Source organism: Oryzias latipes, chromosome 12, assembly GCF_053564925.1.
Source record: "Oryzias latipes strain Hd-rR chromosome 12, Olatipes_Hd-rR_3.1".
Classification (NCBI taxonomy): domain Eukaryota; kingdom Metazoa; phylum Chordata; class Actinopteri; order Beloniformes; family Adrianichthyidae; genus Oryzias; species Oryzias latipes.
Genome location: NC_136248.1, coordinates 10879339 through 10899119, shown reverse-complemented (window position 1 = coordinate 10899119; position 19781 = coordinate 10879339). Strand labels below are relative to the sequence as shown.

At 38.7% G+C, this 19781-nt stretch overlaps 1 protein-coding gene across 10 annotated transcripts in view; it reads right to left on the bottom strand.

Moving 5' to 3' along the window:
- unc13bb (unc-13 homolog Bb (C. elegans)) overlaps positions 1-19781 on the bottom strand; it is a 187451-nt gene that overhangs the window by 43592 nt on the left and 124078 nt on the right. For 6 of the 10 annotated variants that reach the window (XM_078956187.1, XM_078956188.1, XM_078956191.1 and 3 more), the window contains 5 exons: positions 8012-8100; positions 7776-7922; positions 7507-7630; positions 7375-7428; positions 6578-6655 (listed from right to left, as the gene is read on the bottom strand). In XM_078956187.1, coding sequence (XP_078812313.1) covers positions 6578-6655; positions 7375-7428; positions 7507-7630; positions 7776-7922; positions 8012-8100 — 492 coding nt within the window. Of the gene's footprint in view, positions 1-6577; positions 6656-7374; positions 7631-7775; positions 7923-8011; positions 8101-12028; positions 12056-12214; positions 12236-12639; positions 12706-19781 lie in introns of all 10 variants that reach the window. The other 4 variants (XM_078956186.1, XM_078956193.1, XM_078956189.1 and 1 more) reach the window with 3 other exon arrangements.

The following is a 19781-nucleotide window of genomic DNA, read 5'->3' as shown; positions in this document are numbered from 1 at the left end:
TTCCCAATTAAAGCACAAAAAATGGAACACAAAATGTAAAACCCAAGTTAGAAATTGCAATTTGAAAAAGATACTTTTTTCAGCAGCTTTTCAAAATCAATCACCAATTCTACTCTTCTGTGGATGAAACAAAGAACTCCAGAACAATGAAGCCATTTCTCTAAGTCTCTCTCACCTTCAGTTTTAAACAAGGTCTGTGAAAATCCACCATACATTGGTCACATGAACTCAGAGACCTGCTAAAAGTGCACAATTGTAAAAGCTCTTTTATATAGACAACTGTTTGTTTGCTTAGAGCTCTAAATATAAAAAAAAATGCTTTTCTATCACCTAGACACAGATGGAGAACCATATCAACTGGATTAATAACAGGGTGGCATGTTTAGACAACATGAAGCTGTCCATCACATTTTTGACCTAAACATGTAAACACATCCTTGGCTCTGCGGTTAGGAAATGGTATTTGGGAATCTCTTTATACCAGGAGCCAGCCTGGCCATTGGAACATCGCCACAGTGCCCATCCAGACTGGGACAGCAACGGGGTCCACTTCAGAGCCGTGAGCTGCTGTGTTTAACTCCAGCTGTCCCAGCAAGGGAGACAACTGCAGCAACATCCACTGACCAAGCTGACAAGCCCTGGCAGAAAAGATCCCCACAAGAAAAACACTGGCTCAGGCAGGCTGGTCAAAAAAAAATAGTTTTGCCATTGTCTTGCAGCTCGCAGATCAAGTGGTTTAGTTTTCCAGTAATGTCAGTCAAGAAGGCAAGTTCAGATTCACAATGTTCATATTCACCATATTCAACAGACATCTCCTCCAATAGCACCTTAAAAATCCTGTGCTGTTTTGCTTTGCAGCTGAGGTTGTTTACGATTTTCAGAATAAGAGTCATTATATGTCCAGAGCCAATCACTTCTGCACATAAGGCCTGCTGGTGAATGACGCAGCAGTAATGCAGACATTTTGGAAAGTCTGGGTCAGCTTTACAGTGAGTGATGAAACCTGTTTGTCTATTGATCATAGCAGGAGTCCCATCTGCAGTCACTGCTACCAGCTTTTCTAATTGTACCTTTTTCTGCACAAAAAGTCCTTCACCGTGTTATACATTTCAACTCCTCTTGTAGTTGTCTGTTAGGGCAGATGTGTCAGGAGTTCTTCTCTTGTGGAAACCAAAAGCTATGCTGTACTGTTGCCGTCCACAGACTCATCACACTGGACGTTAACCACCTGCACTTTGCAAGATCCCGGTCCAGCTAATTGGCCAAGTTATCAGACATAGCTGACACTCATCTAGACATTGTAGTGGAAATTGAATGAGTTCTATTGTTCTCATCCTTAGGGACAGTGATAGCAATTATCATCAATGCTTGAATTTTTTTCATGCTATATGCAAAAGTCTTTGTCCCTTAAGGCAACAGATTACAGCCCCCCCCCCCCCAGGCTGCTGTCGTATTAACATTAGCTTGGAGCTCCAGAATGGACAAGAAAAAACGACGAGAATGGCTCGAGCAGGGCGTTGCTCACAGGGCGGTCGCTCGTGCCATGCGGTCGCACGTGCTCGGGCCCGCTAAATGCTACTTGTAGCTTTAATTTTTATTATTCTTTTTCTTCCGACGGAAGAGTCGCCTTTTTGAGGCCTTTAACATACCCCAAAACTCACCAAATTTGGCACACACATCAGGAGTCGCGAAAAATTTCGTATTTTACAGGAGATTGGCATGGGCGCACAAAAACGGCTCGACAGCGCCACCTACAGTGACATTTGTCCCGAGCCCCCGCATATGCTTTGACATACAAGCTTGATTTTTTCAGGACATGTTCATCAGATGGAAACCTACAAAAAAGTCTCTTGGTACCAAGCTGTCAGTCGCACAGGAAGTCTGCTATATTGGTGTCAATATGTCATTTTTGCTCTATTTTGGACATTTGTAGGCCTCCTTCTAGAACGAATTCCTCCTAGAGATTTATGAATAATGACTCCAAACTTTGGTTTTGTAAACTAAACACATGTCCGATGTTAAATTGCGAAGCTTAAAAGGTACTACGGATGTTTGTGACCGTGGCGGCGCGTCGAACTTGGAGGTCATTTTGAAAACACGCCATGAAAAGAAAAATGGCCATTACTCAGCCATGCAAAATCCAATCTGATCCAAAGTTGATATGCATGATTGTAGTCTGACTTTGAACACATCTGCAGTGGAAGAATCTGGAACAAGTGTAGCGCCACCTGCTGGCAGCAGTAAATGACATGTTTGACTTGGAGCATCACTGCTCCAAGTAGGATGAGCCGACACACCTCAAAATGATGTCCACCTGTTGAAAAGCCATTGAAGTTTACTCTGATAAAAAGCCATAACTTTCAACGCAGGGGTGTGGTCGTGACAGAGCGGCGAAGTTGGGCGTCTCGCCGTGCACACAAAAGTTGCTCTCACGTGCACATTCCTTGTCCAATCTCACTGAAATTCAATGGAGGTAATGAGGCTTCCATTCTGAACCAATGGATATGACAATCTTGGACGAACTCCACAGCGCCACCTAGATATTGACAAATACATTTTATGTCACATTCTGACCTATCTTTTCTCTGTCCTTTGTCCGACGTTCATACAATTACGACAGGAGATACTCATAAGGGATTTCTCTCATCGTCTAAAGTTTCATGGGTGTACACCTGACGGTGCCTGCGCAAGCCACCACCAAACAGAAAGTGGTTGATGGCGTTGCAGTCAGATAATTAAAAATTCATAAAAAATCAGCCGTTTGTATCACGAGGCTGAGATTTCAGAATGAGATGCCTCCATACATATCTCCAACTTATATATACAGCACTTGCATGGGTGAACAAAAACAGCTCAATAGCGCCACCTACCATGTTTGTTTTTGAAAGCCCCGCCATGTACTTTAACATACAAGCTTGATTTTTACAGGACATGTTCATCAGATGAAAAGCTACAAAAAAGTCTCTTGGTACCAAGCTGTCAGTTGCACAGGAAGTCTGCTATATTGATGTCAATATGTCATTTTTGCTGAATTTTGGTCATTTGCAGGTCTCGTTCTAGAACGAACTCCTCCTAGAGATTTTTGAACAATGACTCCAAACTTTTGTTTTGTAAACTAAACACATGTCCAATCTTAAATTGTGAAGCTTTAACATTTTTACGGTTGTTTGTGACTGTGGCGGCGCGTCAAAATTGGAGGTCGTTTCGAAATCACGCCATGAAAAGGAAAATGGCCATTACTCAGCCATGCATAATCCAATTTGATCCAAACGTGATGTGCATGATTGTAGTCTGACTCTGAACACATCTGCAGTGGAAGAATCCGGAACAGGTGTAGCGCCACCTGCTGGCAACAGGAAATGACATGTTTGACTTGGAGCATCACTGCTCCAAGTTGGATGAGCAGACACACCTCAAAATGACGTCCACCTGTTGAAAAGCAATTGAAGTTTACTCTGATAAAAAACCATATCTTTCAAAGCGGGGGTGTGTTCGTGACAGAGCGGTGAAGTCGGGCATCTAGCCATACACAAATGTTGCTCTCGTACACATTTCTTCTCCAATCTCCCTCAAATTAAATAGATTTGATGAAGCTTCCATTCTGAACCCATGTTTATGACAACTTTGGACGAGCTCTATAGCGCCACCTAGTTATTGCATGGGGCACATTGTGCCCTGTATTTTCTCTGTGCTTTGTCCGATGTGCATGAAATTAAAACTGGAGATACTCAGAAGGGCGTTCTCTCATCATCTAAAGTTTCATGGGTCTTCTCTCATAATCTGCATTTTCATGGCTGTACATTTGACGGTGCCTTCGTAAGCCACCGCCAAACAGGAAGTGGTCAATTGTGTTGCAGTCATGTAACATAGCTCCATAACACATCAGCCGTTTGTCTCAGGAAGCTGAGATTTCAGAATTAGATGCGTCTTACAAATCTCCACGTTTGATACACAGCACTATAGGGTCTACGAGAAACATTTAACCACATTAATCACCCTATTGTGCTGAAAGCAATTTTTAGACATTTTGACTCATAACTTCTGTTTAGGTTATCAGCACAAAATTTTCCACATTAATAGGCATTTACCGTATTTTCCGGACTATAAGTCACCCTTTTTTTCATAGTTTGGCAAGGGGTGCAACTTATACTCTGCAGCGACTTATATTAGAAATAAATTGAAATAAATACTTAGAGATTATGTTCCTGGGTCAATTTGATGTGTGAGGTATGTTAAGTGTTAAAAGTATGTTAAGTGACTCAGAGAATCTGCAAACTTTTTTTACAGTAAGATCTTGAAGGCTAACAACATAATATTCTAGATTCAGAAATGCAATAAAAATGACAACTGTTTCTACAAATACAGGATGAAAATAGAGTATTAGTTGGACAATGATGCTTCATGAAAGTAATAAATAAACAAGTATGAAAAAGAATTACTGTGAAATTATGAGATAAACAGCCTGCTATGATTGTGTCATATGAGGTTGTGCAAGTTATTAGTTCTTGGTCTCAGATTTTGTCAAATAAATTTCCCGTCAAAATGCGACTTATAGTCCAGTGCGACTTATAGTCCGGAAAGTGCTACTGCTTCCTAAATATTTTCAGAATTTAAAAAGTTACAGGTGAACTGGGAGACAACTTTACATCCAAAAACGTCAGAAAACGTCTTTTTAAAGCAAAACTACAAACACCTATTTTTTTCATAACTTATCCATATATCAACACCAAACTTTAGAAAAAGGTAGGGATCTGTGTCCCACTGCCATCCATATTTTTTTTCAGACTTTTAGGTGGAACAGATTACCTTTAAGACAATTCTATTCATCCCAAAACCTGTGTTGAATCAGTCTGGACTTCTAACAAATATTTTTTATCATAACTTATTTTTCAACTTTCGGCACCAAAAATCACACACATATAGCTGTACATGTCCAAGTGGTGTCTGAATATTTTCACAATTTTATAATGAACTGGTCAACTCTAAGATTTTTTTCATCTAACATACAACAACCTCTTGAAGCTGCAGGGATGAGATCTCACCCCTCCTCCTCCTGCAGCCGTGTCTTGTCATATGTTAATTAGCCAAGACTGCCAAAGAAGGATGAGAGGTCTTAGAATTTGACCACAAAAAGCCAGTTTAGCAATGAAAGACTGTTTATCCCATTGTTTTGTATGTATTTTATGAATCTTTTGTAGTAATCATTGCTTTATATTTTCATTTAACCAAAATGCCATTAACATTTTATCTTTCTTTTATTTATTTTTTTAAAAAACAAATCATATGAATATGCTCCAAAACAAAACCCAACCTCACTAAACTCCTACAGATGTAACATAGGATAATATATATCTTATATCCTTTTTTTTAATCAATGCTGGAACTTCTTTTCCTTTTCTATACATCCAATGAAAATAAACTACGAAACCAACAAACAGCAAAACTGATAACAAATGTCTCTAAAAAATGATGTGTATATATGTAGCACCTTTAAACACCAAACAAATAACAAATCCTCCCAAAATGCAAGTTCATATTCACCATATTCATATTCACCATATTCAACAGACATCTCCTCCAATAGCACCTTGAAAATCCTTTGAAAATGCTTTGCAGCTGAGGTCGTGAGTCATTATGTATCCAGAGCCAATCACTTTTGCACATAAGGCCTACTGGTGAATGACACAGCGGTAATGCAGACATTTTGGAAAGTCTGGGTCAGCTTTACAGTGAGTAATGAAACCTATTTGTTTATTGATCATAGCAGGAGCCCCGTGTGCAGTCACTGCTACCAGCTTTTCTAATGGTACGTTTTTCTGCACAAAAACTCCTTCACCGTGTTATACATTTCTACTCCTCTTGTAGTTGTATGTTAGGGCAGTTGTGTCAAGAGTTCTTCTCTTGTGGAGAAATCTTCAAACATCATATTAATAAAAACCAACAGCTGCACTGTACTGCTGCTTTCCACAGACTCATCACACTGGATCCGAAACCACCTGCACTTTGCACTATCCTGGTCCAGCTAATTGGCCAAGTTATCAGATATAGCTGACACTTATCTAGACATTATAGTGGAAATTAGATCAGTTCTATTTTTATCATCTTTAGGTATAGTGTTAGTAATTATCATCATTGCTTATTTGACAGCTTCTCATTCTGAAAATGCCTTCGTCTGGATGAGAAAATGAGGAGGTCTAAACGAGACTTCAGTTAAAGAATATTTATCATGCTACATGCAAAGATCTCTGTCGTTAAAGGAAACAGATTACACCCCCCCCCCCCACCTACTGGCTGCTGTCATGTTAACAGTAGCTTACAGCTCTAGAAAGCAGAAGGAAGAACGACATAAAACAGCTTGAGCAGAGCGTTGCTCGTGGGGCGGTCGCCCGTGCCACGCGGCCGCACGTGCTCGGGCCCGCTAAATGCTACTTGTACCTTTAATTTTTAATTGTTTTATATATGTATATTTTTAAATCTTCGATAGCAAAATGACTTGGAACACGGAAATATAAAGGGTATAAATGCTCCCACCATGTTTTATGGGTGAGATGCATAATGTGCAGCAACGTATGCTCACCTTGATAGTGTCTAAGGCCACGTCCATGACAGCACATTGCCTGGGTGTCAGATTTTTAGCTTCGCCTGCCATGTGATCCTGATGAACAGCAGAGTTAGGAAGAGATTTAAGTTACTTTATATGTTTTACTCTTTCACCAATCACATATTTGTTTTATGTTGTGCAGAAACCTTAAACACGGTTTGTTTGTTTTTTAAAGATTTTAAGGTTCTTTTATTAGTTTATAAAAGTCTACATGGAACAGGACCCTCATCAGATTTACTTTTAGTCTACGACCCTCCCAGAGCCCTCAGGTCCACAGGTGCTGGTGCTCCCAAAGGTCAGAACTAAAACCCACGGCGAGGCCTCCTTTCACCACTGTGGGCCTCGCCTGTGGAACAGCCTACCTGAGGACGTGAGGGCTTCAGCCACTGTGGAGGTTTTTAAGAAAAAACTTAAGACACATCTTTTTAGTAAAGCTTTTACATAGTTTTTACTTGTACACATGTTTTTATTTGATTTTATAAAATTTTAACAGCCAATTTTATTTGTTTTGATTTTAATGGAGGGATGTGTATGTGTTGGGTTTATGTGTGTTTTTATTAATTCATTTAATTTATTATTATTTGGATTTATTTTTATTATTATTTCTATTATTTTTACTATGTTTATTATTTTAACTATTATATATTTTTTATCTTGTTTTTTTAATTCTTTCTCTGGGAAGCCCTTTGAGATGCTATGTAGCATGAAAAGCGCTATAGAAATAAAGTTGAATTTGAATTTATTTGAAATGAAATAACACACAGAGAAGTTACCTTTAGTTTGGAGAGCTGTCCCAGGTCTTTAGCAGCAGACAGTATCTGTGCTCCCTGAAAAATTACAAATATATTAATTTCAGACTTTTTTTCAAAATCAAATATACAAGGAGGGGTATAAACCAAACTTACGAAGGTGTCATTTCCCTGTGGCAGGACAATCGTCTTCTCCAGACTGGTCATTACTATCCGCCATAGCTCTTTAAGAACTCGCTTCAATACAGTCTTTTCACAGACAGTGGCAAACAGAGTTAATCTGCAAAAACAAGCAAATGTACAAAAGTCTCCAACCAAAATACAGGGATCTAGAGAGAAAACTTTATGTTGCAATGATAAATTACATGGCAGAAAAACTAAATTTAAAGCCAAGCTTTATTATAAGTCATACTAGAGCCGCATACTTTCCATCCAGAAAATCCATAAGTGGTCGCAGCATGTTGTCTGAGTCGGCATCCACCTGGTTTTTGGTGTTGCCGTTGAGTGGCCCTTTGATTTGATACAACAAGGACGCCATCTGTCTCATGCAGTCATTGATACAGCTTTGGAAACTAAAGCAAAGGAAAATTATTAAATCAGATCAAATACATGATGGAAATAAATGTGAATAAATAAGTAAAATATATACATATGAAAATACCTGTTGCCAAATGTCCTGCTGAGGTCGTCCAGCACATTGTTCAGCCTAACTTGCAAGTCGTACAATAGGTCACTGGCTTCTGTGTCCATCTGACACACAAACATACAACAAGAAAAACCACAGCATATTTTTAACTTCACAGCTTTTACTGCAGGGTCTGAGGAATTATTTGTGTCTCATAATTAAAAAATAAAATTCGATATCGGAAAGGCTTTTCATTTTCACAGTGAAGCTGCGTTTGTTGGCTCAAAAATAAAATGAAAAATCATTCAGCCAAACGGCTTTTTCTTTTTTTCTTCTTTAAAACTGCTCATTCTGTCACTAAATAAAAATAATAAAAAATTATATTTGACATTTTCAAAAAGTTCTCCAGTAAATCTGTGGCAAAATTCAATTAAAAATATCTAATTTGACAATTAAATAGGAATAACAAAAATGCTTTTTCATTTTCACAATATAACTGGTGCGAAAGTATAGTGTAGCGAAATCTATGCTAGAGCATTTGAGGGAGGCTTATTTTTAAGGGGCTGTTCGTTTATAAATATATATATATATATATATATATATATATATATATATATATATATATATATATATATATTTAAAATATAAATTAGAGATATGAATCATAATAAAGGAGCTAAATAGTTCTTAAGATAATTAATCTATTTTCACCTAATCTTCTGTACTGACTAATCATGACCTTACTGTCCTACTACAACAAAGATTATCACATAAATTCAGTTTATATTTTAATAATTTTTGAAAAGATAAAAGTTAAGTTAAAAGATAAGTCATTTCTGAAAGTTTGAGGACTGCATCAATTGTATTTTGAGAGCTAATGAGCAGTTTTGTACAGAGACCGTGTCCTGACATTAAGATATAAAAATATATCTTGTTCCCACAGATTAATATCTTGTTCCCACAGGTTATTATGTCGTTCGCACGAAATACTATTCCGTTCCCACAAGATACTATTCCGTTCCCACAAGATACTATTGCGTTCCCTCAAAATACTATTCCGTTCCCTCGAAATGATTAACTCGTGCGAACGCAATAATTATGTCGTTCGAACGCAATAATTAATCTGTTCGAACGCAGTAATTATTTACGTTATAAGTCATACACGCGGATATGCTCTCTGTACACCGGCAAAAGCCTCTTTCAGCGGTAACTTCCGTGTCTCTGTGACCCATATTCGTTCAAAAAAGGAACATGAAAAACAAAAATGAACACTTAATTACTGTCTCAATGAATATAAGAAAAATATCAAAAGATTTATGATAACTAGGCTGCTTTGTCATGCGATAGCTCCTGCTAGGCTACTACTAGCTCCGCCGCAGAGCTCTTTGATGTATGCCGGCATTTGGGCAACTGGCTGGTCTGTTGTCAGACAGCTGATATTGTAGTTTAGGGTCGAATAGGAATAATAATATTCAGGACTTGTCTTTTATTAACTTTAGCAGTCAGTTGCTTTACATTCAAAGGCTATAAGGATACATGCTAACTGACTAGCCGATCATTGATCCTGTTATTAATTTACGTCATAGATTTACAGCAGATACCTTCACATTTCTGTCTGTGTGTGTCTCATTACATTGCATTGAAGACACACAGGATGTTTAGAGAACAGATTTATTTATTTTAAAAAGCACAGAAGCATAAAAAAACTAAGCAAGCGGCTTAGTTTTGCCGGCGTACAGAGAGCATATCCCCGCGTGTATGATTTATGACGTGAATAATTACTGCGTTCGAACGGATTAATTATTGCGTTCGAACGACATAATTATTGCGTTCGCACGAGTTAATCATTTCGAGGGAACGGAATAGTATTTTGAGGGAACGCAATAGTATCTTGTGGGAACGGAATAGTATCTTGTGGGAACGGAATAGTATTTCGTGCGAACGACATAATAACCTGTGGGAACAAGATATTAATCTGTGGGAACAAGATATATTTTTATATCTTAATGTCAGGACACGGGCTCAGTAGTTTTGACCAATTATTCATTTAAATGAATCTAATGACAATCATTGAAATCATCAATGAAAATGACAATCATTACGTCCGGGTCGAGTTGGTCCGGGCTTATCTCTCGCTGACTTTTTAAATAAATATATGTTTATAAAAATGTATACTAAAACGATGTGTGGATACTAAACTAAGTAATACTTGTTATAAATAAATAATTTGGTTAAAACAGAGAAGGCGCTGTAAGGTAATTGCTATATAACTACTACTAAAACAGGAAGCGCAGGAAGCTGGGCTGCAGTAATTCTCCGCGTAATTAAGGGAATGCGCATCAAGATCTCTCTTTCACTCTCTTTGTCTGGCCTCTTATTCTGTGTTCCAGCGTTATTTTGTTGTGCAAATGCATTTATCATGATCATTAAAATATGTAGATTGCGTTTTTTTCTGCCAAAAATACTATGGGATAAATTGAAATTTCAGGTTTGCTTCAAGCTCGGGCCTGCAAATCAAGTTAATTGGTCGGGCTCGGGCTGGGTTGGGCTTTAATGCCCGCGGTCCTGGGTCGGGTCGGGCTGGATTTCTTAGGCCCAATTTTACCTCTAATCTGCACATGCTGCGCTTGCGTGGATCAGCCAGCCATACCGAGTGAGCAGTGATGTAATCACCCCGGCTCTCCCCTGAAACTGCTGACTGGAAATGAATTATGTGACACTTTTTGCGCGGTGAATGCGAAAATGAAAACAGAATCCCCTCTCTGCATTATCCCATTAATAATGTCACAGAATGTGCAGTGTTGAAGTAGGACATTAAAAAGCATGATGGAGAATTGATTTTTCATTTTATTTTTTGGTCAATTGATGCAAGTTAAAAAAGAGACAACAGAGGCCGTTTTTAAAGGATTTAAGCATTTTAAATTTGAAAGAATGAGAGTTATCAAGTGAGGAATCATAACTGTGTACAGCAGGTCAAACACGGTGAAGACTGAAAAAACATTTAATTATGGTTTACTGTGCATCATTATTTTAATGACAATATATGACTGGGATTGAAATGGTCAAAAAGCGGTCTAATTCAACTTTTTTAGTTTTAATCATTGCCGTTTGTTCTGTTTAGTACGGAAGCCAAGATCGGTCTATCTTGTTTTTTTTTCATGCCCGTGTTCTAATGACAATGACATCTATCTACCATGACATTGTTAAAAGAAAACATGTTATTTTTTTCATGATAACTAGACAATAGAAGACGTTATCACTAGAAAACAAATTTCGTTATGTCGTGATAACAAGATACCTAAGAAAATACTATGTTTTTCTACAATGCAAGGAGAAAATGTTGAAGACCAGAAAGACTGATCAATTTGTAATTGACTACTTTTAAAATAAGTTTTAAGCATTTAAAATCAGGATTTAAGCATTCCAAATCAGTCATCGTCAGTTGAGGAGCCTGGCTACATTTGTGCAGACGGTTGCAGTTTAGTGATCCTGTGGTTGTTGTCAATTTTATCAGTGACCAGATGAAAGGACCAGAATGTTACAGAATAATCCAAGAAAGGCTTGAAGGACTGCGTGTCACACAGGGCTTGGTTTGAATTCATAAGAAAAAATGTGTTTTCTCGTGATAAAAAGATTGTAGATGTTGTTACCATGAGAAAATGGGCAACAGAAAGACGCAACGTAGGCCGTTCTTGGCTTCCGTAGTTTTGAATGTGTTGTAGAAAGAATATTTACTTAATAAAAACACATATCTGTCCTTTCCTCATTTTAAATAAGAAAAAAATACCCTTTATCCATCTTTACGGGTAGGATCTCTTTCATCTTTTAGAAAACTCAGGTTTTATTTAACATTCAACAACAAATATTGATGCAGTTGTGTGTCTTAAGGGGTCCAAGTCTGAGAAGCAAAAAGCATCATCTAAATAAAAAAAACAATTCCTGCAGGAGAAAAGTCTGAAAGGAAACATTTGGTTAAACTGTGTCATTTGCTGTTTGCAAAGTTTTTTGTTTTGTTTCCTGTTAGGAGTGCCAATGAACTGCACCTACACTAACCTTTTTGTCTTCAAATGCTTTCTCATTCTGTGGCCGCACAGAAAATTAGAGAGTGGCAGAGGAGAACAACAAAGATGGAATTTGAAATTTCATTTGAATTCCTAAAATTTGGTCTCTATACGATCATGCTACAGGCATTAGGTAAAGTTGCAAAGTGTCATGGCAGTGCAGACAGATAGACCCTACCTTTTCTACTGGTGAATCCATCTTTTTGTGATAAGAGTTTAAAACAAAAAGAGAAAGAACGTGAAAAAAAAGGAAAAAAAATAGAAGTTCTAACATTATAATCTTTGGGGAAAAAAAGTTAAATTAAATAATTACAAACGCTTTCTTTGTATTTAAATACAACATTGACTCCCACCTTGTCCTTGAGTGAATATAAAGACATTTAAACATTGGCAACACAAAGGAGGGAAGAAAGGATAGTTTTTAAGGGGCAGAAGAAAAGGAAACTCCCACAGGTGACATTAAAAATACAGCGCAAAGTAACGGCAATGCAACTGAAGGGTGTTGTGTTGGAAGAAGACTGATAAAACACTGGGATGCTGTTGGGAACAAGCAGCGCTGGGAAAACCGGGATGACTTAAGAAACACTTCAAACTGCAACAAACCTCATCTTCTACTTTCTCCCCTTCCTCCCTTGTTTCCTCCTCCTCCTCATCATCATTTTCTTCTAGCTAGAAGTTGTAGCCAAAAAAAAGCAAGATTTCTTAAAGTCTCTTTTCACTCATGTAAAGAAAGGTGTTTAATTTTGAAAGGATTAAATCATGCCACACAGAAAGGTGATTGCCTAGGTTTATGCAGACATGTGGAACATAATGTTTCCATGTGCAGAGAACTAGCTTGGGATGCTAAAATAGCTATTTCAAACTTAAAAACAAAAACAAAACAGTCTTTACAAAAAAGTATTTATATTTAACTTTTACATGGGCATTGAAATCTTATTTGTGCAAGAGTTTTTTTAAGTTAAACATTTAAAAGTTAAGTAACTTGTTTAACAACATAACCAAGTTGTTGTTCATAGAAAACTTGACAGACTTGTCTAACTTTACTGGAACTTTTGCCCTTTTATATACATGAAGAAAACTTAAGGATACAGTAAATATTTAAAAAATAAAAAAACATTTTATTTAAAAGAACAGTTATTTTAAAATGTATGATAAGCTTGCTATATGTTTTAAAGAACCACTCCGATCGTCTTTTGGTCTTTTTCCAAAGAGTTACCAGTGGTCTTTTGATTATGATTATTCCATTTTTATTTAGCCAAAACCCAAAAAAAAATGTGTTGTTTTTCTTGGATATAGTTTATACAGAGCAGCAGTAGTTCATTAGAAGTACACCTCTGATTTGTGGGCGGGACTACAGACACAGAGTAAGCCTATGCTTAGAACCCATCAACATTTTTACATGATCTCCCGCTATCTTACAGCCCCTCATAACCCCAAACTAACATCACCACTGCAACAAAATTGGAGAGCAATATTGGAGCTATCCAGCTGTACAGTTTTGAGCCAGATACCAGCTCAGATGAGGAAACAAAGATGCACATGGATCTAGTTCTCTACAAGTGGATGCATTGGAATGGATTCAAGCAAGAAGCGTGTGACCCACCAATAGTAGTTTGTATGTAACAAGTTTTTTCCAGCTGCATTTTTTTTGTTGATTCACAATGATTTGAATAAAGAATTACTCAAAACGCAATTTTCAGCTTATTTTTCTTTTTTATGTCCTCCATTACGGGAAAAATGCTAAAAGAACATGTTAAAAAACCCAAAACACTATTTTTAATCGGCGCGCGTCTTAAATGCTGTTGTGTGACTGTCACACCAGTTTTCTTTTTTTTTCTTTAGTTGTAGAAAGCTACTACATTAACAGGCAAGTCATTCTTAATGAAGCTAACGAACACCCTCCCTCCACTTTCTCATCATCCCCCCTAACCTCAAACAATTTTATTTAATCACTATAGAACAAGCAGTTCACATTTGTTGTTTGTCAACCTCCTGTTTGCACCATATTTTCTTTTTTACACCATTAAGGTCCCTATATGACAATTCTTCAAAATAAAAATGCTCCCAGTAGTGTTTTAATTGTGACTATAAAGTTTTTTACCAAAACCCATCAACCTAAATGTCTTAAAAAGCCATATTTCATGTTTATCAGAAGCCTGTTACCAAATGCCGACGGTGCTGAGCTGAGAAGCTCCGCCCTCGATCCCCCCTTTCTGTAAGCTGCGTCTTGCATGAGTAAAGAGCTTAACACAAGGGGGGGGGGGGGGGGGGCACAAACAACACCAACTGACAGTAAAAATGTTGAATTACCTTGCACAGCAAATAAATTAAAATCCCAGAAAGAAAGTGACTATTGGCATGTAATTTTCCAAATATGTGCAGCCATTGTTGAACTTTTTTCATGGCCGGACAGACCCAGAGGAAGTGTTAAGTTTAGTATTACAGGTTACGGCTAACCTGTAATACTAAACATTATTTGCACAGTTGAGGTGGCCAGTTTGTTAAGTGAATGGTATCTGTGGTCCAGTAGCGCAATTTGAGCGACGGGTGCACCGCAAACATCTGGCAGCAGCGCGATTTCAGCAGCGCAGTGCAATTTGGTACCTGTCTGAACCAAATCGGCCAACGAGTATATGAGCAAAGCCGGAGCACAGTGCCAGCGTTATTAAGTGTCTAATCAATTATTGTATTCCACAGCACAAGTTCCCTAAATGGATCAGATCGGACAACTGGTCTTACTTTAAAAGGGAACTGACTTGGGGAAACTTGAGAAAGCCATATGTCTCACATATAAATATGGGACGGTATACCATCCTCAATTTCAGGACAAGCTGGAAAGAATAAACCAAAATTTGAAGCAAAAATTGGCAAAAAATTTGGCACAGACCATATTTGACTGGGTTCAACTGCTTTTCATTGCTGTCATGACTTTCAGATGCTCTGTGAATGCTAACACTCAGTTGTCTCCTAATACGCTTCTAATGACACTTTTCAGGACCAGCAGGACAGCTGAAAATGGGCAAAGAGCCCATTGGGTATCAGAACAAACCATATTTTAACAAAACTAAGGCTTTAGTTTCAGCTTTTGCATCCCAGGTAAGAGCCCATGCTCCAGACTCTGGGACAGTAAAACCACCATGGCTAAATGGGGTCTTTTGTAGGTTATTAAGAGGAAGTGGTCTGAGCCTTGCTGGACCGCCCCTTTTCAAGTGGTGGAACACATTTCACAGGCAGTGCAGCTGAGGGGCAAAGGCCACACCGGGTAGCACTGGAGTCAGTGCGCTCCGGCTGAAGAGGCAGGAAGGTCGTAAACCAGGGGTGGCAAACACGCGGCTCTCTGTCAATAAGCTTGCGGCTCTTTGCTTCTCATTATATTTTCAATATGCTGTGACTCATTTCATAGTTTTTTTCCTCTTAAACCACTAAAATCCATCAGAGGGTATTACTAATAAAAAAATAATAATAATGAGAGCTGATGCTGTAGTATTGCGAGATTCGACGAGACCAGTGTGGCAACTCAGCTTGGCGGTGCGTAAGTAGCAGAACAAACATTTTGGTATTATAGCATTTTACCGCCATATCAAATTAGCTGTAAAAACTAACATCTGTAAAAGTTGAATAAGCCTTTTGACAGCCTGGAGGACCTGGAGAATTATATAGACGGCTGCTACAATACCGTTGTTATGGGGAAGACCAACACCACCACTCCTTCCTCCAAACGCGTCCGATCAGGAAGTTCTCCCGGAGCTGCCTCGTCTCCAGGCAGTGGAATCAGTGACGTTTTAGATTCCATCGATAAGAAGCTCTCCAGCCATGATTGCCGCTTGAATCTGCTAGAGATCCTCCATAGAGAGTTCCAAGGCCTGCGAGAGTCTCTGGAGTTCAGCCAGCAGCAGGTGGGGGATCTCGCAGCGGAGAATCAGACCCTCAGATAAACTGTCAAGACCTTGAGCAGTGACACCGCTCCCCTTTCTGAGGAAAACCGCTCGATCAAAGAAACCCTCCTGGATCTTCAGTCGAGGAGCATGAGGGACAACCTGGTGATCTCGGGGATTCCAGAGGAGGCAGGAGAAGACCCGGAGGTCACGGTGAAGTCCTTCCTGGAGGCCCACCTGAAGCTCCCCAAGGAGGAGGTGCAGAAGATCGCGTTCCAGAGGGTGCACCGGCTCGGAGGAAGAAGGTCCGACAACCAGCGTCCGAGACCGATTATAGCCAAGTTTGACCAATATAAGCAGAAGGAGCTGGTGAAGAGCCGCGGCCGAGAGCTGAAGGGGACACACTTTTATGTGGATAAACTCTTTGTAGATGGAAGGCTCTTCCGAGACCCGGAGATCACCCCCTGGCTTTGCTGAAGATCTGACATCTGTGCTGCGCTGAAAACAGCGGCTAAACGTGTTGAATGAATGAAACCGGCTCATCAATCATCCCACCTCCATCTTGTTGAAGCAGTTTAATTTTTCTCCCCTCTCATGTTTCTGTTCTTTGTGTTGTTATGTTTGTTTCTTTCTGTTTTTCTTTACCTCTTTCCAAAGGCAACACGTCCCCCGGTAAGTTGGTTTTTATTTATGCACGGAACGGGCACGCGCGCGCATACAAGCGCGCACACGGGCATGCACACACAGGCATGCACACGCAACCAGCTCACACTCGCGGACATCCCGCAAACACCTCACATTAGCCCACATAGGACACATGCAACATGCAGCCCACACAGTCAGGAAATGCTCACGCACACAAACGCACAGTGTTTCTTCATCGATCAGCGGGCACGCGCACATGGACCGGCACACGCTCTGTTTAGCCTTACATTTTCTTGGTCAGAGCAGTTATGAACAGTCTTAACATCGTTAGCTGGAATGTGCGTGGACTTGGCTCTGGGCCAAAGAGGATGAAAGTGTTATCTCACCTGATTGATCTTAAAGCAGATAAAGCATTACTGCAGGAGACCCATTAATGTACACCATCAAATCACCTCCTGTGCTGCTCACAATTTCCAGTCATATATTCTTCTAGTTATAACTCCAAGCAAAGAGGAGTTGCTGTTTTGATTAATAAAAACGTTACATTTACTCATAAGGATACAGTTACTGACCCAGAAGGTAGATTTGTAATTATTAATATATCCATTCAGAATAAGGACCTTTGCATAGCCAGTATCTATGGCCCGAATGTTGACGACTCTTCCTTCTTTAACAGATTCTTTACCTCACTCTCGGTTCACTCTGACTCCACAATCATTATAGGAGGAGACGTCAATCTGATTTTGGACCCTGAACTTGACAGACTCAGCACAGCAGCAAACTAGCGCACATGGCGGTCTGCAAGTATTCTAAAGCAGTACATGAATGATCTGGGTCTCTGCGACGCTTGGCGCTCATGTCATCCAAGCACTAAGGAGTTCACCTTCTTTTCTCCAGTTCACCACTCACACTCCCGTTTAGACTATTTATTAATCAGTAAATCTCTTTTAAAAGAAATTAAAAGTTCAAACATTCATCCGATTATTATCAGTGATCATGCACCAGTCTCTGTAAATATTTCTAGGGAAATATCCACACCCTCAGGTACAACCTGGAGGTTTAATACGTCTCTGTTAAAGGACCAGGAATTTATTTTATTCTTTAAAAAAGAGTGGGCAACCTTCCTAGAATTCAACAATACTCCCGATATTTCCCAGTGTCTTCTTTGGGAAACAGCAAAAGCAGTCATGAGAGGGAAAATCATTTCTTATTCAACGCATAAAAAACGCAAAGAGAAAGCAGATTTATTAGAATTAGAAAATAAAATCAAAACCCTGGAGACTGCTTATGCTGCTTCTGCACAGGAGCACATTCTGGGAGATCTGAAAAATTTAAAGCTGCAGTTAAATGAAATCATTAATAGACAAACACAATTTCAAATATAAAGGCTACGACTTGAAAAATTTGAAAAGTCTAATAAATCTGGCAAATTTCTGGCTAATCAGCTTAAAATTAATAGAGAAAAATCAACAATCACTTCTATTATGGACCAAACAGGAAATGTCACTCATGACCCGGTCAAAATTAATAACGCAATTGAAAACTTTTATAAAAACTTGTACACATCACAGATCAATCCGTCAGAGCAAAGTATTGACTCATTTCTTAATAATGTAAACCTACCCAGGTTAAATGAGGATCAAATCACAAACTTAGACTCTCCGCTCTCGTTGTTTGAACTTCATGAAGCTCTGTTACTTATGCCTAATGGTAAAGCACCAGGGCCTGACAGCTTTCCTGCTGAGTTTTATAAAGAATTCTGGGAACAGCTGGCACCAGCGTTTTATAAAACGGTCACATCTATCAATGAAAGTCAATCACTACCACCTAACATGAACTCAGCCAACATAATCCTTCTTGTAAAACCAGACAAAGATCCCAAAAGTCCTTCAAGCTATTGCCCCATTTCTCTAATCAATGCAGATGTAAAAATTATCTGCAAAGCATCAGCACTGAGATAGAAAAAATCACTCCTCACATAATTGACTTCAACCAAACTGGATTCATCAAAGGCAGACACTCGGATGACAATCTCCGAAGACTTGTTAATATAATACACTTTGCCACCATTAAAAACCAGGAAATGACTATGCTATCGGTGGATGCTGAAAAAGCTTTTGACAGAGTAAACTGGAAGTTCCTTATTGCTGCCCTCCATAAGTTTGGTTTTGGAGAATCATTCATCAAATGGATCAAAATATTATATCACAACCCCGATGCATCAGTTAGAACTAATAAACAGACTTCCAACAGGTTTTTTCTTGGAATAGGAACCAGACAGCGTTGCCCACTCTCTCCTTCTCTTTTTGCTATATTTATTGAGCCTCTAGCTGCAGCAATAAGACAGAATAAGAGCATTAAAGGAATTAAAACCAAACACAGCCATCATAAAATTAGTCTCTATGCAGATGACATATTACTGTTTTTAAGTAATTTACACTCTGTAAATGAAACAGCAACAATCATTAATGAATTCTCCTCTATATCAGACTATTCCATTAATTGGAATAAGTCTGTTTTATTACCACTGAACAGTAATGTGGAGCAAAGACTCACAATACCAGTTAAATCAGGAAATATCAAATATCTAGGTATCAATTTTCCCCCCAAACGATCAGAACTGGTGCAGCTAAACCACACCCCATTACTGAAAAACATACAGGACGATCTAACACGCTGGACCAACCTGCCTCTGTCCCTTATGGGCAAGGTAGCCACGGTAAAAATGAAAATCTTACCCAAAGTTAATTATCTATTCTCAATGATTCCCACACAACCACCACTAAAATGGTTCAAAAAATTAGACTCATCCATATCAAGCTTTTTATGGAACAATAAACCTGCAAGAATCAGTCTAAAATCTTTAAAATCTGCAAAAAGCTGTGGAGGATTAGAATTACCTAACTTCCACAATTACTTTCTTGCAAATAGATTACAATACATCTTAAAATTGTTAAAAAATAATCCAAAAACCAACTCATGGTTAGACTTGGAACAGGCGTTATGTGGAAATATCAACCTGTCAGATCTACAATCCTGTTAAACAATCCTGTTAAAAAACAGGATTGTTTCCAAAGTATTAATATAAACGCCACTTTAACAGCCTGGTGGGAACTTCTCAAAATATCAAAATCATCAATTCAACCGTGCAAAATGACACCCATCTGGAACAATCCAGACATCCTTATAAACAAAAAAATGATCCACTTCCCAGCTTGGCAAGCA